The sequence below is a fragment of the Trichosurus vulpecula genome, chromosome 8 (genome assembly GCF_011100635.1).
Source record: "Trichosurus vulpecula isolate mTriVul1 chromosome 8, mTriVul1.pri, whole genome shotgun sequence".
Lineage (NCBI taxonomy): Eukaryota > Metazoa > Chordata > Mammalia > Diprotodontia > Phalangeridae > Trichosurus > Trichosurus vulpecula.
Window position 1 is genome coordinate 119,122,480 of NC_050580.1, and position 26,057 is coordinate 119,148,536.

The following is a 26,057-nucleotide window of genomic DNA, read 5'->3' on the forward strand; positions in this document are numbered from 1 at the left end:
CACTTAATCCCAATTGCCCTGCCTTCCCCCCTCCAAAAATAAAAAACCAAGAAAAAAAGGTGTCCATTTAAAAAAAAATAACACTACTAGGTCTGTATCCCAAAAGAGATAACAAACAAAAAGGGAAAGGGCCTATATGTACAAAAATATTTACGGATGCTCTTTCCTGGGGGTTAAGAATTAGAAGTTAAGGGAATGCCTATCAACTGGGGAATGGCTGAACAAGTTGTGGTGTGTGATTATGATGGAATACTAGTGTATTATATGAAATGATGAGCAAGATGCCCTCAGAAAACTTGGAAAGACATGTATGGGCTGATGCAAAGTGAAATGTACTGTGTACAAAGTAATAGCAATATTGTAAGATGATCAGCTGTGAATAAATTAGCTATTCTTAGCAATACAATGATCCAAGACAGCTCTGAAGGACTTATGATGAAAAATGCTATCCATCCCCAGAGAAAGAACTGATGGTGTCTGAATACAGATTGAAGCATCCTTTTTTTTTTACTTTCTTTATTTTTCTTGAGTTTTTTTCTTGTCTATGTTTTCTTTCACAACATGACTATTATGAATATGTTTTGCATGACTACACATGTATAACCTATATCAAATTGTTTGCCCTCTGGCGGGGGGTTGGGGAGGAATGGAGTTTGGAACTCAAAGTTTTAAAAACAAATGTTAAAAATTGTTTTTACATGTAACTGGGGAAAAATTAAATACTAAGTAAAAGCTTAAGAAAAGAAAGATCTGATTCTAATCGAATTCATTTTTAGGTTTAAGATATTTAAAATTTTACATATTGACATCTTGTGGCTGTTTTAGAGAACTACAAGATCAAATTAGTCAATGGGGAAGTTCCAAGCTTTTTTAAGGTGACTTTAAAACTAAGCAGGACTTTGGAATTTGGGTGGGAGGAGAATTAAATTAGTTTTGTGCCCCCTCCTCCAGGCTCCCCCTCCTCCTCTCCTCTAGTTCAGTGAGAAGCAGCCCAGTATCACATGTGAGATCAATCATAGGAGGTTAGGAGAAAAGGAGCAGGAAGGAGTCACATAGTGGAGAAAGACAATGCTGGGAGGAAAATTGGGAGGGCCTGAGGCTGGTACTCAACCTCTAAATACACCCTGTCTCTCTCTCTCTCATTCTCTCTCTCTCTCTCTCTCTCTCTCTCTCTCTCTCTCTCTCTCTCTCTCTCTCTCACACACACACACACACACACACACACACACACACGCATACACACACAACACCACCCACCACCACCAGAAGCAGCAGCACCGTCACCATCCGTATTACATGAGAGAAACTTAGGGATGAGTTCTAATGGACACTGCATCCAAGCTAGTCAGAATGGATATGAGAGATGCTCTTTATCCCATGGCAGAGAGGAAGAAATGCTGGGAACATTTTTTCCACCTTTCCATCCTACCCTTGCCTGTAGAGGTAACACTAGAACGACGACTGTGGAGATCATCAACAAAGTACAACAGGGGTGGTTCTGAGAGAAGCCAAGATGGATCTCCAGCATCAGGCTATGCATCAGCTGCTTCTATTAAGAAGCCACATGGGACAGTTGCAATGGGAGATCTACCAAGTAAGTGCCAATGTTGTACTGGCCTCTGGGGAAGGGTTTGTGTACTGGCAGTATGGAATGAGGATGGTTCAGTTTGTTTGCACTGACTTTCAAATAAACTTTTCTAACCTTTGAGCTTTGTGAGCTCAGTACTCATAACAGATGTTGGTGATAGCAAGCTAGATGTTGTTAGATAGGAAGATCAAAAATTTTCTGGTAGGAAGTCAGAGAAGCAAAAAAACTGTACCCGGGCCCTTCAAAACTGATATTGGGTCTGGAAGTAGGAGATAGGATACAGGAACCACAAAGAAGTCAGTTTGACTAGAACTGAGATTATAAGGGGAATAGTGAAATGTACTGGAAAAAAAAGTAGCCAGATCGGGGTCAGGCTGTGAAAGATTTAAATTACAAACTGAGGGGCTTGTGTTTTTATTCTAGAAATAATGGAGAACCAAAGAAAGTTTTTAGACAGGAAGGCAACAGTCAGATCTGTCTAGAAATCAGTTTAGATGTGTTATTAAATTCATTGACATTAGAAATGTTAAAGTCAGTTTAGAAATGTTCTTGTGTGAAAAAATTGGAGAAGGGGGAGCCAGAGCCTGGAAGCCAGGAGTCTAATTAGGAAGTTGTTGTACTAGTCAGGTGGCAACAAGGAGTCCCTGAAACAGCGGTGGCTGTGTGAGAAATGTAGTGGAGGAAGAACCTACAAAACTGACAGAAGTGGAGGGTGAGGAAGAATGAACTTGGCTATTGAGAGACTGGTCAACACATACCTGCAAATCCATTTCCATTCTCTTAATACAGCTTCCATACTGGAATAAAAAGAGGCACTCACGAGTCATTGAACAGTTAACAACAGGAGGTTTGCTTTTCCCTAACATAGCAAAGACAAACAACAAGGATACTATGGCAAGAATCTGCCCCACTCATCTTATGAAAATAAATCTGGTCAGCAGCTCAGGGTAAGATGACTCATGATCTTTGGAAATCCACTAACTCCCCATGGATGGATGGATTTCTCTCACACGACAATTATGTACAATGGCAAAGAACCAGGTAGAGGAAGATGATGGCAAGATTTTTGCAACTTGCAAAGCCTCAAAGAAGTTACTCTCTAAGGAATGGTACTTTCCTCTTAGGGAATGTGCAAATAAATCTTTTGAGCAGGTTAAATCAAGGCGGGCAACAGAAATTTCTAGACACCTCACCAATGTTTCAATTGTACAGAAGAGACCAGAAAAGAAAAATAAAGTGGATGTCCTCTACCCTGCCAAGCACTTCAACTGCAGCAGTTTCTATTATGTTGATATATATCCTTAAAGGGTATTGGCAGAGATATTTTGAAAGGAGTTGTCACATACAGTCTTACAAGGCAAAATTAAATCTTGAGATTTCTGTAATGTTTCTGATTTCCATTATTACTCAAGAATAACCAATTGGTCATCTTCAAATAACATTTATTAAATATCTAAATGTATACAGCACAGGTTACAGTTAACATAAAAGGTCATGGTTCTTATCCGCTAGGAGCTAACAGTCTAAAAAGAATCCATTCAAAGAAGAATGAAAATATGGTCATCAATCCTTACCAACAAGTCTGACATTATAAAGATAGTAGAAACTCATATCATTCCACATACCTTTCAAAGAGCTTTTATGACTCATTTTTTAAAAATCTATTTCCATAAGGCAAGAAGATTAATTTCATTAAAAATTATAATTCTATTTTTTAAAAGCATAGGTCAGAGAGACTTTTTGGCTAACAGATTATAGTGCATCTGTGCTCACTACTTGCTGTTCTGGAATGGTCTTCTCTGATGAAGCGTTGGGTCTGTCCAACAAAATAGATGAATGGCCACTTGGATCCCCAGTACATAAAACCCAGTGGTTCAATGGTTTTTCAGATCTGCGAGCATCTAGGTGTGTGTGACAGACAACTTCACATTCCTTTCCAAAATATGTTCTGAGGAAAGAAAAGCAAGAAAACCACCTAGTCAAACAAAAATTAAGCTTGAACATTTAACAGTGAGTCAAAAGGAATGTTTAGACATAAGCTGCCATGGACGGAGGTGGACTGGTGAGTGCCCACTCTGCCACTTACTGCCTTAGAAGTCATTTCACTTATTTGAGCCTCCACGTTCTCATTTTTAAAATGGGCATATTATTACTTACACTATCTACCTCATAAACATAGGAAAGTTGTAAAGATCAAATCAGAAAATGTACCTAAAATGCTTTGGAATCTGTAAAGGACTACATAAATGTAGGTTACTGTTATAAATCTGAAAGATAATATAGACTAGTACATAGAGGGTAAGCCTTGGAAATTGGAAGTCCTGTCTCTGAGGCATACTAGCTTTAGGACCATGGACAAATGACTTAACCCCTCAGTGCCCCCAGGTGACTCTCAAAGATTATAAGCTCACAACCTTGATGAAATCACAGGTCCAGACCAAAAGAAAATAATATTAGAAATTTGAGTTTTTAACTCAAAAATCAACTCAACTCTGAATTCACTTGCATTATGTGATATAGATCTATGTACACATATGTATATATATATACATATATATATTTCTATAAAATACCATAAAAGCCCATTAATAGAAAGTTTTGTGAGGTCCTAGATTCTCAGGTAGGTTTAAAATAACTGTTCAGATACCAAGAAAAGAATTGGATGGGATTATATCAGATTTCAGGAAATATCCTATGATATCCTATGGTAAATATCAGGGAATGTCTTATAGTAAAAAATTTTCATTTCATTAACGTCTTGTGCAATGATATCCCATCATTAATGAACTTTTTACCATATCCCATTAATACACTAAGAGCATACTCCTAAATGACCCTGACCAACAAAGCTTTGCAATAGTATCATTAGATATCATATTCAAACCCTACCATAAAACTATCAAAACCTGCTTGATTATGATTTGGCCCCGTCAATTTTTAAAAACCTTTATGGGATAGTAACTGTTCCTTTGCCAAGTCATTTTCCCAGACACTAGGTTTTCATTGAATTAATTTAACAGTGTTAGGTGGGGGGTTACATCTATTCAATTAAACCAATTCAACAAACATTTATTAATCACTTGCTAAGTGCCATGCATAGTGCTAGGTATACTGAGGCCACAAAAATAGAAGTAAAGAGTTGCTGGCCTCGGGGGCAGAGCTAAGATGTCAGCTGAAAAGCAGGGACTTGCGTGAGCTCCCCGCCAGGTCCCTCCAAAAGCCTGTAAAAAATTACTCTGAACAAATTCTAGAACTGCAGAACCCACAAAATAGCAGAGGGAAGCAGGTATCCAGCCCAGGACAGCCTGGATGGTCGCTGGATGAGGTCTATCATGTAGGGAGCAGAGCTCAGCATGGGCGGCAGCAGGATCAACCAGACCAGGAGCCGGGCGGAACAGGCCCTAGAGCCCTGAATCAGTGAGCTGTGGCAGTTACCAGACTTCTCAACCCACAAACACCAAAGACAACGGAGAGGGTTAGTGGGAAAAGCTGCGGGGGACAGAGTGAAAAGAGTTCACATTCAGCCACCACCCCAGGGGCAACAGAGGTGGGGCAGCTACAGAACTACAGCTGCAGTTACTTCTGGCCCCAGGCCCACCTGGTGGGAGGAATTAAGTGGCAGATCAGAGCAGGAGTGCACAGCCTGCTTAAGATTTGTGTCAGGTCCAGGTTGGCGGTTCTTGGGGAAGGAGGAGTGCTGGTGTGGCACAGTTGGCTGTATAGAAATAGCTCTGAAATCAACAGCGCATCCCCTCAAGCTTGGAACAAAGTCCTCTTTACTCTACAAGCAGTCATACCCTGCTGAAAAACTCAAGGGTCAAGTAAGTTGGCTGGGAACACGGCCAGGCAGCAAAAACCCACTCAGATTCAGTCTCAGACTTTGGAATCTTTCTTTGGTGACAAAGAAGACCAAAACATACAGCCAGAAGAAGTCAACAAAGTCAAAGAGCCTACATCAAAAGCCTCCAAGAAAAACATGAACTGGTCTCAGGCTATGGAAGAGCTCAAAAAGGATTTGGAAAAGCAAGTTAGAGAAGTAGAGGAAAAATTAGGACGAGAAATGAGAATGATGAGAGAAAACCATGAAAAACAAGTCAACAACTTGCTAAAGGAGACCCAAAAAAATACTGAAGAAAACAACACCTTAAAAAATAGACTAACTCAAATGACTAAAGAGCTCCAAAAAACCTATAAGGAGAAGAATGCCTTGAAAGGCAGAGTTAGTCAAATGGAAAAGGAGGTCCAAAAGACTACTGAAGAAAATGCTACCTTAAAAATGAGATTGGAGCAAGTGGAAGCTAGTGACTTTATGAGAAATCAAGATATTATAAAACAGAACCAAAAGAATGAAAATGTGGAAGACAATGTCAAATATCTCATTGGAAAAACCACTGACCTGGAAAATAGATCCAGGAGAGAGAATTTCAAAATTATTAGACTACCTGAAAGTCATGATCAAAAAAAGAGCCTAGATATCATCTTGCAAGAACTGCCCTGATATTCTAGAGCCAGAGGGTAAAATAGAAATTGAAAGAATCCACAGATCGCCTCCTCAAAAAGATCCCAAAGAGAAAACTCCTAAGAATATTGTTGCCAAATTCCAGAGCTCCGAGGTCAAGGAGAAAATACTGCAAGCAGCCAGAAAGAAACAATTTGAGTATTGCGGAAAAACAATCAGGATAACACAGGATCTAGAAGTTTCCATATTAATGGATCAAAGAGCTTGGAATATGATATTCTGCAGGTCAATGGAGCTAGGATTAAAACCAAGAATTACCTACCCAGCAAAACTGAGTGTCATACTCCAAGGCAAAATATGGATTTTCAATAAAATAGAGGACTTTTGAGCTTTCTCAGTGAAAAGACCAGAGCTGAATAGAAAATATGACTTTCAAACACAAGAATCAAGACAAATACGAAAAGGTAAACAAGAAAGAGAAATCATAAGGGACTTACTAAAGTCGAACTGTTTTGTTTACATTCCTACATGGAAAGATGATGTGTATGATTCATTAGACCTCAGTATCATAGTAGCTGAAAGGAATACGCATATATATATGTATATATATATACATATGTGTGTGTCTATGTAAGTATATACATATATATATATATATATATATACACACACATATAGACAGAGGGCACAGGGTGAGTTGAATATGAAGGGATGATATCTAAAAACATAAAATCAAACTAAGGGATAAGAGAGGAATATATTGAGAGAGGGAGAAAGGGAGAGATAAAATGGGGTAAATTATCTTGCATAAAAGTGGCAAGAAAAAGCGGTTCTGTAGGAAGGGAAGAGGGGGTAAGTGAGGAAGAATGAGTGAATTTTGCTCTCATCAGATTTGACCTGAGGAGGGAATAGCATACACACTCAATTGGGTATAAAGGGGGGACAATAGAAGGGAGGGCAGGGGGAGGAGGTAATCAAAAACAAACACTTTAAAGGGACAGGGTCAAGGGAGAAAATTCAATAAAGGGGGATAGGTTAGGAAGGAGCAAAACATAGTTAATCTTTCACAACATGAGTATTGTGGAAGAGTTTTACATAATGATACGCATATGGCCTATGTTGAATTGCTTTCCTTCTTAGGGAGGGTGGGCGGGGAGGGAAGAGGGGAAAGAATTTGGAACTCAAAGTTTTAAAAACAGATGTTCAAAAACAAAAAAAAAAGTTTTTGCATGCAACTAGGAAATAAGATACACAGGCAATGGGGTGTAGAAATTTGTCTTCCCCTACAAGAGAAGGGAAAGGGGGATGGGAGGGGAGTGGGGTGACAGATGGGAGGGCTGACTGGGGAACGGGGCAACCAGAATATACACCATCTCGGAGTGGGCAGGAGGGTAGAAATGGGGAGAAAATTCATAACTCAAACTCTTGTGAAAATCAATGCTGAAAACTAAATATATTAAATAAATTAAATAAAAATGGGAAAAAAAAGGGGGAAAAAGAGTTGCTGGCCTCAAGGAGCTTATATTCTACTTTTGTTTGTTAATCATTTTTCAGCATCAAGAGCACCTTAGATGAATGTTTGTTAAACACTTTTGACATCTTGATTTAAAAAAATGCAATATTGAAAAAAAAGAGTACCTTAGAGAATATTTCCTGTTAGCTGCTAGTGCTCGGTTCGTATGGCAGTGCTTGATAATGATCTTGGTATTTGCCTGGAAAAATAAAATAAAGTGTTATTTAAGTACTAATTAAAGAACCCTTGGTAAATCAGGCCCCTGTGTGACATTTATTGTTATTAATTAACTATATAAATGAGGCCATCATTATTCAAACAATATTTATTGTGATAGGTTGCGAGCACAGTATCAACATTTCTATGTGCAAAAGGACATTAAAGTTTTATTATGGTCCTTTAGGAATCAGTATTTTTTTTTAACTTTCAGGTAATTCTAGGCAATAGGAAAGAAAGTAGCATGGTATCTACATTCACAAGAGATCCATTCCATCCCATCTTCTCCAGCATATTGCCCTCTCTTCTTATCCCTACGCTTTCACTGATTTTCAATCTATCTCTTTTTTCTGGCTGCTTCCCTACTGCCAACAAACATACCTATGCTTTCTCCATCCTCAAAAAACCTTCACTTGATCCTTTTATCCCAGCTATCATCCTGTATCTCTCTTTTGGTTCAATATCTTGAGAAGGTACAATTGGTGCCTCCATTTCCTCTCCCTTCACTCAGAGGGTTTAGGAAAACCCTCTGAAGTTTAGCTTCTGGCCTTATCATTCAATGAAAACTGCTCCATTCTAGTTACTGAATGTTCTGTTAAGTGCCAAATCCAATGGCCTTTTCTCAGTCCTCATTCTTCTTGACCTCTCTGCAACCTTTGACACTGTTGATCACCCTCTTCTCCTCAATGCTGTCTTTTCTCTAGGTTTTTGGGTCACTGTTCTCTCCTGGTTCTCCTTCCATCTGACTCCTCTTTCTCACTATCTTTGCTGGATTTAGGTCAAGTCCACTTGTCTACAGTAGATATCCTTCTATGTTGTTCATTTGGTGTTCTCATCAGGTCCCCTGGATTTAATTATCTCTATTCAGGTGATTTGCAGATCTATATCTCCATCCCTACCCTCTCTTCTGACCTCGATGTCTGGTGTCTCCAACTACATATTGGACATCTCAAACCTAATACCCTTCAGGCATTTAAACTTACAATCAGCATCCCCAAAACTGAACTCATTATCTTTCCCACAAAACCCTCCTCTCTTCCTAACTTCCCCATTACTATTGAAGACATCACCATCCCCCCAGTCACCCAGAATAACAGGCTTAGTGTTGGTCTTCACTCTTCACTCTCTCTCATTACCCCACCCCACCCCTTTTTTTATCAGCCCTGTACATCTCACATACATCCCCATATCTCCTCTGACACTGCCACCACCCTAGTGCAGCCCCTTAACATCTCATGCCTGGACTATTACAGTGGCCAGCTGGTTAGTTTTCAAGTCCCTGCTCACTCCAGTCCATCCTCTCAGCAGTCAAAGTGATCTTACTAAAGTACAGCTCTGATCTTGTCATCTCCCCATTTAATAAATCCAAATCCCTCCCTACCACCTCTAGGATCAAATATAAAATCATCTGTTTGTCTTTTAAAGTCCTTCATAATTGGGCCCTCTCCTGTCTTTCCAGGCTTCTTAGACTTTTCTACCTGCCATGTGTTCAGTGACTGACACTGGCCTCCTTTGCTGCTCCTTACATAAGACACTCCATCCCCTGGGCATTTTCACTGTATGACCCTATGCCTGGAATTCTCTCCCTCCTGGCTCCTGGATACCCTGACCTTTTTCAGCTAAAACCTCATCTTCTACCAGAAGCTTTTCCTAATCTCCTTTAATGAATTCTGATGCCAACCCTCTGAGATTATCTCCAATTTCCTCCTTCTATAATTTATTTGAATGTGGCTTGTTTGCCTCTTGTGTCTCCCATTAGACTGAACTCCTTGAAAGTAGGGACTGCTTTTTACCTTTCTCTGTATCCCCAGAAGCTTAGCGCAGCATCTGGCACAAGTAGGTACTTAATAAATGCTTGTTGATTTGACTTCACTTGATAGAGTGATCAATTTAGAGTAAGAAAGACCTGAGTTTAAATTCCTATTCTGACACTTACTGGCTGTCTGACCACAGATGCCATAAGATACATAATGTCTCTGAACTTCAGGTCACTCCTTAAGGCTTACCTATTGTGGAAGCATATTAAAACTTCCTTTTCAGTGCAACTGAAAATATTAAGAAGTAATATTTTTCTCCAACCTAAAACCTTTTCTGGATTCTTCCTTTTAGGAAAGTGGGTGGAAAAAAAGGCTAAAGTCACAAGAAATACTTGGTGGGTGACAACCAAACTCCTAAACACAGAGAATCTCTTGTGTTACAGAGATCTCTATCTTCCCCTTTCCCAGAAGCCACTGGTCAGTGACCCAGCCAAGTGAAGTGCCCTTCTGTTATTCAGAAAGGATTATGATACTGAATGCTGGGAGGAGGCCCTTCCTTTCAGTCCTTGTGGAGAAAAGAAGGAACTGAGTAGTGACCATTGTTCTGGAATGTTAACCTAAAACTTTATTCTAACATATTACTGTTTCCCTTACTCAAGCTTCTTACAAGTGTTACTTCAAAGTGCCTTGGGACTGAGAGATGTCTAAGAGCATGAGGGAGGATGGGGAAAGAAGGGGAGGAGGAAGACTACGCTAGTTTGGATATTTCTCTCTCTAAGATATGGCTTGGATTTAGAATAATGTTAAATTAATAAAAATTGTTTCTGACATACTTGTACCTAAAACACAGAGTACAGCATTGCTATCTTTTTCTTCAATACTAAGTTATGGGCATGAGAGATTCTTCCTATTGTAGAAAATGAACAATATACAGGCCCCAACTAAAGTGAACCCTAATGTTAGAAAACCTAAAGTAAACCAGTTGGGCTGGATGATCTCTAAGCCACTTTCTCCCTGAAAGTTCTATGACTTTGTGACTAAGATGATAACAGCCAAAGCTAAACAGGTCCGAATTGTTTCTGACTGAATTTATGCAAAGCTTAAAGATCAGTCAGGGCACAACATTAGAGATTAGGCTTGGTGCACAGAATTAGAAAAAACAAGTTTCATTTTCAGGAATTGCCCAAAACAAGATGGGTGTGTGTGTGTGTGTGTGTGTGTGTGTGTGTGTGTGTGTGTGTGTATGCACGTGCGTGCGTGCACACGTGTGCACACGTACACGTGTACACATACCTGTGGTTGAAAAGGGAAGGTGGATCACATTATTTCATATGAAAAAAATCTGGAGGTCTTAGAGTACCATAAACAAGTCACCAGCATTATGATGTGGGTCCTACATTAACACAATGACAACACCCTTAGGAGACAGGATGACAGTGGATCAAGTCAAAAAGACCATAGTTGTGGTGGAATGAGCATCAACTCTAGCAAAAGGAGCTGAGTTCAAATCTGAGCTTTGCTACTTGCTACCTGTGTGAGCTTGTGCAAGGCTCTGAGTTCCCCGGGCTTGACTCATCTGTAAAATGAGGGGGGCAGGCTGTGACCTCTAAGATCCTATCCCCCTCCATCTCTAAATTTACAATTCTATGACCTGGGTTCAAGACCTGCCCTTATGGGTATGAACCATGGAACCCAGGGCAAGCTGCTCAGCCTCTCAGGGCCTCAGACAGGTCTCTCTTATGACATGTAACAGAGATGTTCACAATCTGCATTGGCTTGAGGGAGTTTTTAGACCCAAAGTTTCCCAAATTAATTCTTATTTGTGTTTTCATTACAGAGGATAATGAATGACCTTTACCATGGAAATACCAGCACAAAAATGATTAACACAGAGCTAAATACCTAAAATAAGTAAAAAGATAATGAGAACACCAAACTCTGTGCCTTTCTTTGTATCCCCAGCTCTTAGCATGATGCCTGGCATATAGTTTGTCATTCAGCAGTCCACGAGCATTTATTAAGCACCTACTATGTGGCAGATATCATACTAAGCAAGCATTGAGGATACAAAGAAAGACAAAAACATTCTCTGCCTTCTAACATAAAAAGTTGGGGTTTTTTTGAAATGGAATCTCTCTATTATTACTTCTTGGGTTTTATTATTATTATGTAGATATGCTGTTTATTTTTGTGAGTTTATTTTGAAAACTTCTGGGAAAACTAGAAAGCCATCTAACAGAAATTAAGACTTAGACAAACATCTTATACCGTCTTCCACAATACATTCTATGTGGATATGCAACCTCAATATTAAAGATTATACTATCTAAAAATTAGAAAAGAAGCATATCATATACCTCTTACAGGTACAGCTAGGAGATATATTCTTAACCCAACAAGAGATAAAGACAATTACAAAAAACAAAAGAGACAACTTTGATTACGTGAAACTGAAAAGGTTCTGCACAGATGTACCTATTATAAGAAGGGAAGTGGTTGAATGGGGGAAAAAACTTTCTATTAAGATTCTCTAATAAGGGTTTGTTATCCAAGATATATAAACAACTCATAAATACACATAAGACTAATAGCCATTCCTAATAGAGTAGTAGTCAAAAGATATGAACAAACAGTTCTCAAAGGAGTTTTTGCAAAGTATATACAACTACATAAAAGAATGTTCCAAATTACTAATAATAAAAGAAATACAAATCAAAACAACCCTGAGGTTTTACCTCACACTCTGTAAATTGGCAAAATTCACCCTGAAAATGACAGTCATCAATGTTGGAGGGGTTGTGGAAGGATAGACATACTTATATTCTGTTGGTAGAGCTGTGAAATGGTACAACCATTTTGGAAAGCAATTTAGAATTATGCTAATAAATTGACAAAGATGTTCATACTTTTTGAACTAGAAACTTTATTACTAGGCTTATACCCCAAAGGAACCATCTATAAGAAGGAAGTCCCCATATACAGCAAAATATTTATGGCAGCACTTTTTTGTGACAGCAAAGAATTGAAAACAAATCAATGCCTATCAAGTGGGGGATAGCTAAACAAATTGTGATATAAGAATGTAATGGAATATTATTTTATTACAAGAAATTATGCATGTGATGAATAAAAAGATCTATGGGAACTGAAAATATGAACTGATGCAAAGTGAAATAAACAGAGCCAAGGAAATAAAAAATACAATAAATATAATGATATAAATGGAAAGAACTACACACCAAAAAATCGAAAGTGAATGTAATAAAGTTTAAAAGATCAAGCAGGACTCAAATGAAGAGATATGAAACGATATCATGAAACTACCCCCTCATGGAGGTAGGAGGTCAACAGATGTCACTTATAGAATGTTTTTAATCCTTTTCCAATGTATCCACCAGTAGTGTTGATGTTTTTCTTCTTTAAAAATACTATTTGTTATGTGGGATGGCTCTTTGAGAAAAAGTAAGGGAAGCATACTTGAAATAACTATAATGATGTAAGAAATAGAAGACTTATTTTTAAAAAAAACATTGGTAACAATAGAAACAGCAGTTTTGGGAGGAATGACAAGGTTGAAGCCAGATTATAGAGAGTTAAGAGGAGAATAACAGGTGAAGAAATGGAGGCAACTTTGTAGCCACAAGGGGCAGAGGTGATGTGAGATGATATCGGGGATGGAAGGACCAAGTGAGGTTTGGGGGAATGGAGGAGACCTGGACATGTTTGTGGGCAGTACAGGAAGAGATTAAAGATACATGAGTGAGCTGGGATTATAGAAGGAGCAGTCTTCAGGAAGAGATGGGATAGAATAGATGAGATAGCTTGTGCAGGTAGGGGGTTTTGACTTGGCTGAAAGTAAGGCCAAGACAGGTGTGAAGAAGGCAAGGGTGGTAGAAGGTATCTGGGTGGTAAATGTGATGAGGAACACTGGGGTGAATCTACTAAGATGAATCCCAATAGGGGTAAAAAAATGAAGGCTTGAACATGGGTACAAAAAAAAATTCCTTCTCAGGTACAATTTGAAGAAAGCATGGTTAGATAGCAATTGTTCTGTAAAAAATCTGGCAGCTTTAGTGGGCTGCAAACTCAATGTGGGCCGCAAACTCAATGTGGGCCAACAGGAGGTGATAGCCAATAAAGCTATTATAAGCCCAAGCTATATTAAGAGGAGAAAATTTTCAGAAATAAGGAGGTGATAGTTCCATTGTCCTCTGTCCTCATCAGACATTATCTGGAGAATTGTGTTCAGTTTTGGGGAACTACAGTTTAAGAAGGATACAGGCTGGAGAATGTACAGAAAAGGGCAGCCATGATAGTAAAGGGCCTTGAGTCTATGACATAAAAGGTTCAGTTGAAGGAACTTGCCATGTGTAGTCCAAAGAAGAAAAAACTCTGCAAGCACATAGTAACTCTTTTCAAGTATTTGAAAGGCTGACATGTGAAGGATGGATTAGGTAGTCTGACTCTAAAGAACCAGGAGTCATACGTTGAACCTGGAAAAGGCAAATTTAAGCTTGTCATCAGAAAAAAAAAATCTTCCTAACAATCAGAGATGCCCCTATGTGGAATAAGATGTCTCAGGAGATGGTAGTTTTGCTCTAATTGGAGGTCTTTAGGTGAAAGTGGGACAACCACTTGTCCAGCATATTATGGTGGGGGTTCCATTTATGTATGAGCTGGACTAGATGGCCATCACAGTTCTAACTCTCAAATTTTTTGATCCTGGGAAATCACAGTTCCATACCACTACCACCACCCTCCTGGGGGGAAAAATCATTCTTACAGGAACTGGAAAGCCTTCATATTCAATGCGCAGCTGAGGATCAACGTAAATAGCTTGCCAGCAAGTCAAATAGGAGAACTCATCCGTTAGATAAACGTCCTGAAGCAAAGACTGCTTTGCTGACTGCACCATTGTCTTATGGTTACTTCCTAAATATAACTGAAAAAGAACAGGGAGAAAGTGGAGTGAGAGCCAAGATGTAATGTTTCTAGACTGTAAACTCTTTGAGGGTAAAAATATGTTACTTCTCTTCAGTCATTCCTTGTCGTGTTGTGAACATGTCAGGCTTACAATCAATGTTGTTGAACAAATGGATGATACATCTCTAGCCAACCTATCTATCTCCAGATTTTCTGAACAGGCAGCCGTGCTGTATCATTTGAAGCTATTCTTCATGGTATCATTGGTTCTAGCACTGGAAGGGACTTCAGAGGCCATCTAGCCCAAATCCTTCATATTACAGATGAGAAAATTGAAGATTGGGAAAGTTAAGTGACTTACCCAAGGTCACACAGGTAGGAAGTATCAGAGGTGGTGTTTGAACCCAGACTCTGTGACTCTAGACCTGTGTTATTTCCAATGTACCATACTACCTTCAAAGTACTTTTAAAGAAATTCACATCTTTGGTACTTACAGCTTTCTCACTTCATCTCACTAGTAAAAGTAATTCCAGTTATTCCTGTTATTTCTACCCACCACCATTCCCCAATTTATCCAAGTACATCATGCTGAGCATCAGCCTAGTTCTATTATACTGGAAACAAGTGGGATGAATTACTTCCATCAAAGACCTCATCCCTGGTGATGCTGATGTAATGTTTCAGCATGACAGACAGCACATCTACCAATCCACCCATACAGTGGACACTGCCAATTGCTCAGGAAGATAAGATCACATTGGAGTCATACCACGACAGCTTTCTGTGTCAGGAAATGTGGATTATGATCAAATCTACTCAATTCAATTAGTTGAGTTGAATAGACTTTTATGCTTACTACATATGTGTAAGGCATTCTGATGAATTCTGGGGATGCAAAGATTAAAAAAAGAAGAGGCAATGCCTGCCATCAGTGAGCTTATAGGCTTCTAGGGTGGTACCACACACACACACACACACACACACACAGAAAGGGCAGAGGCTCCGAACCTGGGTGGGCCAGGGTAGTCAGGAAGCCTGTTGGCAAGGTGCCAATCCGTGAGTCCTTGTTGATTATGAGGAAGTTGATTTAATTACCTTCCTTGATTAGCAATGACAACTTTGCCCTAACCCTCAGCCAAACCAATTTCAAACACTGGCTTTCAAAAACAATTGACCTGATTCTGAACCAGCGGAGGCTGGGAAGGCACAAACTCACATAGGTATGTCTTCCATAGAGAAACTGGCTCCTTCCCTACTCCACAGGAGACAAATAAAAGACCTGGGATTTGTTTAGTGTTTCACATTGTACAACAACCCTTTGATAATTTCATTATTGTCCCCCATTTTAAAGATGAAGAAACAAGCTCAGGGAGTCTAAGTGATTTGTCCAGAGTCACACAATTTGTAATTTGGCAAGGCTGGAACTCAAACTCAAGTCTTATGACTCCATGAAGTGCTCTTTCCATTATGATACATTGGTTGTTAAAATAAATGCTTCTTTCTCCAACGTAGTTTTAAGGGTACATTATTGTATCCTACAAAGCTAGAAGAGAAAGATGAACAGAATGCACCTAAACTAGTGTCAAAATGTATTGAAGCCACTAATAGAACGCTTGATTCTCTATTCAGTTTTCTGTTCGTTAGGCCATCCTAAAATACGGATTCTCTATCAGTATTTACATCTCCTCACTACATCCCTGCTCTTATCAAGGGGGACACTACTTCGAAATGAACAGCTAGAAAAAAATCCACACCATCCAATCCCATGAGACTCTCGCCAATATTCTCCTGTAAATCCTCTCAACACACTTTAGGTCTTTCTCTAGGTTCTTTGAAGCTGTATGGGGACTTGGGAACCATCAGCATAAACCTAAGTATACATTCTGATTACATACCATCTTATCATCAAAGCCAGCTGTTGTTGCAAGACCAAAATTCTGTCCATATCTGATGGGTTTGCCCTGTGCATTTCCATCTAAGCTATCAAAAAAGAGACAACAAAATATTAGCTTTTGTGCTAGATTTTACATCTTTATAAATCAATATGTCTGTATCCATCCTTACTTTTCCTTAATATACCACACAAAGTATAACCTAAGATACCCCTGAATGTAGGCTCCACTTAAAATGAAATCCCTTTGAATTGCAAAAAATACATTTACTGTGTGACCCTCAGCAAGTCACCCTGTTTGTCTTAGTTTCCTCATCTGTAAAATGAGCTGGAGAATGAAATGGCAAACCACTCTCATATCTTTGCCAAGAAAACCCCAAATGGGGTCACAAAAAATCAGACACGACTGAAAAACAACTGAAATAAATTTACACTGAAAAGCAATTACATAAGATTAGCATCATTTTAACTTCTCTGGGCCTTATTTTTGTCAGTTGTAAAATGAAGGTATAGGACTAAATGGTCTCCAGAGTTCCTTCCAGCCCTGGCTCTATTATCCTATGATCTTATTATATTATAGGGTATTCAATTGGGAGTATGCTAGAATATTAGATGATGTGTTGAAATAAAAATATCAGTGAAATTTTTTAATTTAACCCCTATAAATAATGTATGTTTAAAATTTCCTTCCATTCATATAACCTTATTTTATTCCCTTTTTACTATCACTGTCCTCTTTGATATCCTCGTGTTCATGTTTTTTTTTCTTACTATGCACGTGGTTATATGCCATATTCGAGTTTTACATAAGCTGGAGTTGAAGAAAAGGTATGATCTACAATGTATCCAACTCTCATGGTCACATATTAATTTGTCTTACTTGAACGAGATAACTAGATATGAAAAACTGTCTTTAGCTTTTTTTTGTCCTATAAGCAACATTCTTTCTAGCACTGTCTTTCTAGGAATACACATTTGAAATCTTTAGATGAAACTGTGTCACAAAATTTCTATCAGAGCAATTCTTTGTTCTCCTATTAAAAGAAAAAGTAAAAAAAAAAAACAGGTAAGAAAGGTAGAAGACAGAAAATTTAAATTTAATTCAGTTCTCTTACAGTTAAGCTTTACCCCAACACTAACCATACCTCCTATGAGAAAAAAACACCTATTTTGACAAAATTATGTAAAACATAAAATATCAATTTTAGCTATAAATGACCAAATCTACTTAATTAAAAATCAACCACAAATGTTATTATCAAAAACCTATAATTTATCAAATGGATTACATAGAATAGTTTAATTTGTTATAACTACAGCCATATCCCTCCCCACAAAAAAAAACCAAAAAAATATTTTATTCATCCTGTCCAAAATATTCCTAAACCTCTTTTCTAAAGGACGAGAATATTTAGGAAGCTGTGCTCTTCTTTTCACAAAATATCTAATTTGAAACATAAGCTCCCACCCCTGAAAACTGTCTACATTTTTTAACTAAGATGGTTTTCTTAAAATTATAGAATAGTAAACAAATGCAGATTTGGATAGGACCTTAGAGATTATCTGATCAAGAAGTGACCAACTTGTGGCCAGTGGGCAACATGTGGCCTTCAACATTCCCAAACAAAGCAAAACAAGATAAAAATTGATACGGTAATATTTAACAAAATAAACAAAGATACCCCCCAAAATGCTAATTTGTGGTTTTCAAAGTCAGTGCATGGCCCACAGGAATCCATTCTATTTGAATTTGACATCACTGGTCTACTACATTTTAAAAATGAAGAAATTGAGGCCCAAAGAGGTTAAATGACTTTCCCAAGCTTACACAGTAAACAGAAGAGGGATTCAAACGCAAGTCCTCTTAACCCCAAATCCAACACTTCCCTTCTTCTATGGTAAAGTTGTTCTTATGACAACATTTCTGTTACTGTGTATGACATTCTCTTGGTTCTGCTCATTTCACTTTTCATTATTTCATTCAAGTCTTTCTATGTTTTTCTAAAATCAACCAGCTCATAATTTCTTGTAGCATAGTAGTATTCCATCACAATCATATATCACAACTCGTTTAGCCATTCCCCAACTAAAGGGCATTCTGTCAGTTTTCAGTTTTTTGCCACCACTAAAACATCTAAGTTCGTTTCCTTTCTCCCTAATCATCTTGGGGAACAAATCTAACAGTGGTACTGCTGGGTCAAAGGGTATATACAGTTTTATAACTCTTTGGGCATAATTCCAGATTGCTTCCAAAATAGTTGGATCAGTTCACAATTCCACCAATAATGAATTAGTGTCCCAATTTTTCCACATCCTCTCCAACATTTGTCACTTTCCTCTTTTATCATCTTAGCCAATCAGGTAGGTATAAGATGATATCTCAAAGTTATTTTAATTTGCATTTCTCTAATCAATAGTGATTTAGAACATTTTTTTGTATGAATATATATACAGTTTTGATTTCATCACAATACTTCCTGTTTATATCCTTTGACCATTAATCAATTGGGGAATGATTCATATTCTTACAAATTAGACAAAGTTCTCTATATATTTGAGAAATGGGACCTTTATCTGAAAGACTATAAAAATTCTTTTCCAGTTTTCTGCTTTCCTTCTAATCTTTACTACGTTGGTTTTATTTGTACAAAACCTTTTTAATTCAATCAAAATTACCCATTTTCTACCTCACGATGCTCTCTATCTCATGTTTATTCATAAATTGTTCCCCTATCCTTAAGTCTGACAGGTAATGCGTTCCTTGTTCTTCTAATTTCTTTGTGTTATCTCCCTTTTTATCTAGGTCATTTTGACCTATCTTGGTAAATGGTATAAGATACTGGTCTATACCCAATTTCTGGCAAACTGCTTTCCAGCTTTCCCAACAATTTTTTTAACCAAATAATGAATTCTTACCCCCCCAAATTTAAATCTTTACACTTGCCAAACACAAAGTTACTACACTCATTTGCTACTGTGTATTATATATCAAATCTGTTCCACTGATCTACTTTTCTGTTTCTTCACCAGTCCTAGTTTTGATAATCACTGCCTTATAATATAGTTTAAGATCTGGCACTGCTAAATCACCTTCCTTTACATTTTTTATTCATTCCTTTGAAATTCTTGACCTTTTGTTCTTCCAGCTAAATTTTGCTATTTTTCCTAACTCAATGAAATAATTTTTTGGCAATTTAATTGAGATGGCATTGAATAAATAGATTAATTTAGGTAGAATTGCCATTTTTATTATACTGGCTCTGCCTACCCATGAACAATTAATATTTCTTCAATTATTTAAATCTGACTTTATTTGTATAAAAATGTTTTACAATTATGTTCATGTCATTCCTGGGTTTGTTTTAGCAAGTATGCACCTGGGTATTTTATATTGTTTATAATTATTTTAAATGGGGTATCTCTTACTATCTCTTCTTGCAGGGTTTTGTTGGTGATATATAGAAATATTGATGATTTATTTGGGTTTACTTTCCATCCTGTTACTTTGTTAAAATTATTTATTATTTCAACTAGCTTTTTAGTTGAATCTTTATGATTTTCTAAGTATATCATCATATTATCTGCAAAAAGAGATAGCTTTATTACAAATGAGGTCACTTTGAAAGAATTCTCATTTATCAGCTAAAGAAGAGTTGCTCCATATCCCTTGCTTCCTTTCACATACTGGCTAAGTTATTCTAAAAATTAGAAAAGCACAGGGACAAATAAACAATATTTTTATGTCCTCAAGACAGCCTACCTCTCTCACACATAGAACAAGAATTGGGGTTTGTAGGTCTAAAGCAGGAGTTCTTAACCTTTTTGTGTCATGGATGCCTTTGGTAATCTATTGAAACCTATGGACCCCTTCTCAGAACAATGCAGGTTTTTTAATGCATAAAATAAAATACATAAAAATTTTGAAGGAAATCAATTATGTTGAAATAGAATCATCAAAGCATTAAAAAAAGTGATGGACTTCAGATTATGAACTCCTGGTAAAACATGAGAACGAAGTCCTTTTTGGCCAGTGTATACAAACTAAATCTAAACGGGGTAAAAAGACATTCGTAAATGGTTATAGGGGTTTCTTGGATTTGCTAGCTTCCACTGGCATTGCCTCAATTTCCATATGCATCATGCTATTATTTTTAAAAGCACTTGTCTTCTATTGCCTCGTTCTCCAGACCTTCTTCACCTGACTCTTAAGTAGTTCTCAGCTCTACTCCTACCTTCATTTACCCAAATAGTCATTTGTTGTAGTGGCAGGTAATTACAAATGGTCCACTGGAGCTATGCCTTTCCAAGAATAAGGGCCCCAGAATCTGTTCCATGTACTGTCTACTTTCACCATGTGACCAATGAACTATGACATTTTGGACAGAGTGCTTGATAGGAATCAGACCCACCTTTTAAAAATGAAGGTACTTACTGGAAGGCACACAGAATCCAAATGATGTTCAATAACAAAAAATGTTTTACATGTTCATATTTCCCATTATCTTTCATCAAAGCCACCTCCACCCTTTAGAACATCTTTAGGATACAGCTTAAAACTGATGCTTATTTCCAAGATAAAGTAATCAAGTGTTTCTACCTTAAAATGATAAATGTGTTTCTGCCAACTGGGCTGGTACCATGCATAGCAGTCACTTCACAGGGCACCTCTATGTCATTACTCATGTGTGCTTTCATTTCTTCTGGGGTCACTGACAATGCCAGTCTGCCAAATACAGTTTGGCCACCATGAGGATCTTCACAGTCAGGATTAATAACCAATACGCTATCTCCATAATGAATTAATCCATCTTTAGTAGCAGAAATCTTTGTCTGTAATATTTAAAAAAAGCAAGAGAAATAAAACCCCACTCCGCCACTAGCAAAAACATATGATATTAAAAATATATACCATACTTCTAGCATGCCCGACTTCCATAGGCACCCCCCCCTTTCCCTTTCAACAATACTGCAATACCTCCAAGGAGCTGCCTGGCCAAGACAAGACCTTGAAACTTCACCTGTCTTGATCAGCAGAGCTTTCTCCAGACACCGCCTGGGACAAATCTTCAATCAGTGTTTGGCATGTTCTTGCCGCTTCCTACTCTCCTCCCTCTCAGTAATACTGAAACCCTGACTACCAAAGAACTAATTTCCTTCTCTGTCCCCATTTACCTTGTTCTTATTCACATCTCCTGGTCCTTCTTAATCTTAGTGCCTTCTCTCTGGGATTATCTCCAATTTATCCTGTATATCTCTTGTGATACATAGCTGTTTGCATGATGTCTTTCCCATTAGACTATGAACTCCTAGAGAGCAAGGACTGTGTTTTTGTTTGGTTTTTTGGTTTTCTTTTTTTTACTTTCTCTGTATCCCCAAAGCTTAGCCTAGTGACTGGTGCATAATAGGTACTTAATAAACGCTTGCTAACAAGACAACCTCAATCCTCCCTCTCCTCCTCACTAATGATGTCTCATTCTAGATCTACCCACCCTTTCCACTGTACCCCCTGGAACTATTACTCTATAATTAACAAATATTCTTTCCATTCATTGTCTACCACTCACAGAGAACTAGACTGCATCCTTGGCCATCCTTTCTAGTACTGGTTGTACCTTCTATCATACCCCACCCCCAACTCATTCATTCCAGTTGAGAAGTCGGAATACTCTTTGTTCCCTATGGCTACTTACAGAGTTTCTTTTCACTTGCCACCACTCAGCAACTCTCCTCCCTTGAGGAATCACTCTTTCTAAATTTATGATTTAATCTAAAACTTGGTAGCTGTAATCTATTGACCCCCCCTCAAGACATTTTCCTTCCTTTTTCAATGAATACATTGCTGAGCTCATAGTTTCCCTACCTATCCTAACCCCTTCCCTCATAATAGGAGACTTCAACATATGTGTTGAAATTCCCTCAATTTCCCCAAACTTCCTACTTCCTCAATCTATTCATATTCTTGACCTTGTCTTCACCCACAAGTGTTCCACTCCCATGTTAAAGAACTTCAAAAGTCTTCCATTTGACCATAATCATCTATTATTTCCTCTCCTTTTACCTTACACTTTTCCCAAAACTATCCTTCATTCTTACAATGACCTCTAGACTCCTCAATTCTTACAGGCTATCACTTTGCTCTAGCTACACTCTTTCCCCCATCAAATCTTAATGAACCAGTTCAACTTTACACCATCCTCAATTCTTGAATCCTTTACTCCCTTGTCATGTCATCAATCAGACCTTGCCAGTCCCTGACCCTAGATTACTCTTAACATCTGCCTCTTTTACTCCTGCTCATGTGCTATTGAACAGAGCTGGAGCAAGCAACTCCAGTGACTAGATGCACTACCAATTTATGTTATCCAATCTCAACTGGACATTCACTACAGCAAGGCAATTCTGTTCCTTCCTAACTAATTCTCTAATATAGCAGCTGTTTTAAACTTTCTTTGCTCCTCATGAGTTCCCAGTACAAACTCCCTCATTCTCTTAGCTGAGAACCTCACCTCATACATTATAGAGAAAATCAAGACCATTCACCAAGATCTTCCCATTCTCATACTCACTTTATCTGACATCTCTCTGATATTTTTCCTCACTATCTTCTTTGCTCTCTCATAAAGAGGTGGCCCTTCTCCTTAATAAAGCCAGCCCCTCTACATATGTTCTTAATAAAATCTATGATCTTTCCATTTTCCTCTCCCTATCTACTGGTTCCTTTCTTGCTGTCTACAGACATGCCCAAGTCTTTGCCTTCCTTAAAAAACCTTCACTAGATCCTACCATCCCTTCTAATATGATCTTGTATCTCTCTTCCCTTTTGTGACTAATATTTGAAAAAATCATAAATTAGTGCACACATATATACATATATATGGAATTGAGTCAAATTTATAAGAATAAGAACCATTCTTCAATTAATAAATGGTCAAGTTATATGAAGAATAGGCAGTTTTCAAAGGAAGAAATCTGAGTTATCAATAGCCATATGAGGAAATACTCTAAATCACTAATAATTAGGTAAATGCAAAATAAAACACTCTGAGGTGCCACCTCACACCCACCAGATTGGGGTGATTTAGACTAAATGATAAGAAGGGGTCCCAGTAAAGAATTCTCCCAGGAAAAGGCTATATTCTGTATTGGGAGATGAAGACCTTAGAGGGGGTCTAATTTAGAGAGTTTGTACACAAGAGCAATTCCTCTGAGAGATTATTGTGCCTCCATGGACAGCAACCTGCCTAAGGAGGAAGGAAATCAGAGCTCCTGAAGCACCCAGCATCTAGAAGGGTGCGGGAGATCATAGACTCAGAGAGGAGATTGCATAGCAAGTGTGAAAGAAAATCATATGGGGGAGGAAGGGACAAGGAGTAAAGTTGTACCATAGGATTTATAATACAGGGCAACTTCTACCATGGAACAATTATTTCTAACCTTATTACTTCCCTTAGTAAGTGATACTTCTAAGAGGAAGACACAAGACAAAAAAAGGGGGGGTGAGGGTTCAAAATCTACAAGGCAATAAATAAACTGATTAGAAGAATCAATTCAAATTCAATACTTTAAAAGCTTTAATCCCATAAGAACACAAAGATTAAATAAGGAATAAATAAGAACAAAGACCTTGAATCAAAAATCTTCTTTAAAAAAAAAAAGCTCCTGAAGAGCAGGGATTGTTTCATTTTTGTCTTTCATCCTCAGAACCTGCCGTAGTGCTTTGCCTGGCACACTGGAGCCGCTTAAATGTGTGCTGACAGATAGATTTTTTTATAGAAAACATGGTACAATCTGTTTGGTCACCTCTTTTCATACTAATTCATTCTCATTCATTCAGACACATCATTGTTCAGCCTGTTGAGAGCTAACATCCTCCAACTCCGGGTTCATTATTTGCATTTCCATCTAAACAATTATTGCTCTGGCTGAAATATTATTGCAATGCAAATTAAAATGTATGAAGTTGTGCAATAGCAATAAGATAAAATAATAATCTTTGTTTTCTTCCAAAGAGAAAAAAGACATAACAGAATTTAAAATTACCTGTTTTAAGAGATTTGCAATAAGTATTCTATTTCTCTGTATAAGGAGCTGTCCCTTATCTCTTTTTTCCAAAAAATCTTTCATCATTTCCTGGTTAAATGGAAGAGAAAAAGGGGTGGGGGGGGGAGGAAGAAAATTCAATTTAAAGAACTTAACAGTATTTACAAATGTGACTGTTTTTAGAAATTTTACTTGGACAGTGGCTATAACAAGTAGAAAGTGATTGAGTTTTACTAATTAGCATCTACATATAGTAGGTTCTTAAATACTTGTCAATTAAGTGATTGACTGGGTTTGACAATGGTTAGATTGGGCAATATCAGGCATCACTTTAGGCCATAAATTTATTCTAAAAATTTGTTTAAATTAATTTTAAATTTATTGAGCCACCTTCCAGTTGCTCACTGCACTTTTCTAAGGTGATTGTTTCTTTTGTGATATGAATTATATCACATATTTACATAAGACTTTACAATTTTTCAGTTTCAAACATTTCTTAGGTTCTTCATACCAAATCTGTTGTTTTTTTTGTTTTTTTGTTTGTTTTTTTTAATAGAGGCTGCTTGGTGGCACAGTGTGTATGGAGCACTGGACCTACAGTCAGAAAGACCTGAGTTCAAATCTAGCCTCTGACACTTACCATGTGTGTGACTCTGGGAGAGTCATTTAACCTCTGGTTGTATCAACCAACTCAACTGTAAAATGGAGATGATAGCATCTCCCTAGTTCTAAGTTTTCTTAGTGTTTAGGGCGGTACTTGACACATGGTAGGCGCTGTATAAATAAATGTCACCTAGCCTCAAAACCAGGAAAAGCCGGGTTCAAATTCCAGCTCTTTTGTAGGGAGGAGCTGAGTAAGTTGGTGGGTGACCAATATGAAGGGGCTAGACGACCTGAAGATCTGTTCTGGGGAGGGGGAGTCATTTAAAAAATGTGTTTGGAAATCAATAGGAAGAAGGATGGGGGCAGTCAGTGGAAGACCACTTTGGAGAAACTGAGGAGATTCTGAGGGAAATCAGCGTAGAGGGTCTAAGGAAGGAATGAGCATCAGGGAAAGAATGGGGTGGGAGTAGGGGGTGGGGGCGGAGGGAATGAGTAGGAGGAACTAGAGACCAATATGCGAGATGGAGATCCTAGTCAAGAGGCTGGGGCGGGGGAAGACTAGAGGATAGGTTGCGAGCGGTGGGCTAGATAGAGTTTGTAAAAGATCAGTTTATAAGAACTGAGGGGGTGAAAGAGGAGGTGGGTGGCGAAAGGGAAAGAGGGCACTCTCAGTGGCAGACCAGTTCGAACACGCTCCGGGGGGAAGCCAGCAACACTACCCCGCACCCCACCCCACCCCACCCCCAGCCGATACCTCCTCCAGGAAAATATCTTCGTTCCAGTTGCCCATCCGCACGCAGGTCCGGTAGTTCTTTTTTGCCATCTCCGCCCTCCAACTGTTTCTGCAATTGGTACACTGGCAGCTCTGTTAGCGTTTCCCGTCGCCATGGAGAACTAGAATCCACGGGATTGGTCGGCATCCGCGGCATTGCTGACCAATGAATGAAAGACGCGGCCATTTCTCAAGCCGTCCTTGTTCTCCAAAGCAACCAGATAAAGGGGCGGGGCGGGGGGTGGGGGGTGGCAGTCCCGGGGCGGAGTAGGGGACGAGGTGGGGGGAGGGGAG

The 26,057-nt window shown here is 38.4% G+C and overlaps 1 protein-coding gene across 1 annotated transcript; it reads right to left on the reverse strand.

Annotated features, from left to right (window-relative positions):
* Nucleotides 1–539: 539 nt before the first annotated feature.
* On the reverse strand, nt 540–25,852 carry CFAP161 (cilia and flagella associated protein 161). The gene is made up of 7 exons (XM_036769645.1): nt 25,746–25,852; nt 24,389–24,478; nt 20,946–21,178; nt 16,353–16,437; nt 14,317–14,475; nt 7,686–7,759; nt 540–3,536 (listed from the first exon to the last, which is right to left on the reverse strand). The coding sequence occupies exons 1-7, from the start codon at nt 25,812–25,814 to the stop codon at nt 3,341–3,343; spliced, it is 906 nt and encodes a 301-aa protein (XP_036625540.1). The 5' UTR covers nt 25,815–25,852; the 3' UTR covers nt 540–3,340.
* Between the last annotated feature and the right edge of the window lie 205 nt (nt 25,853–26,057).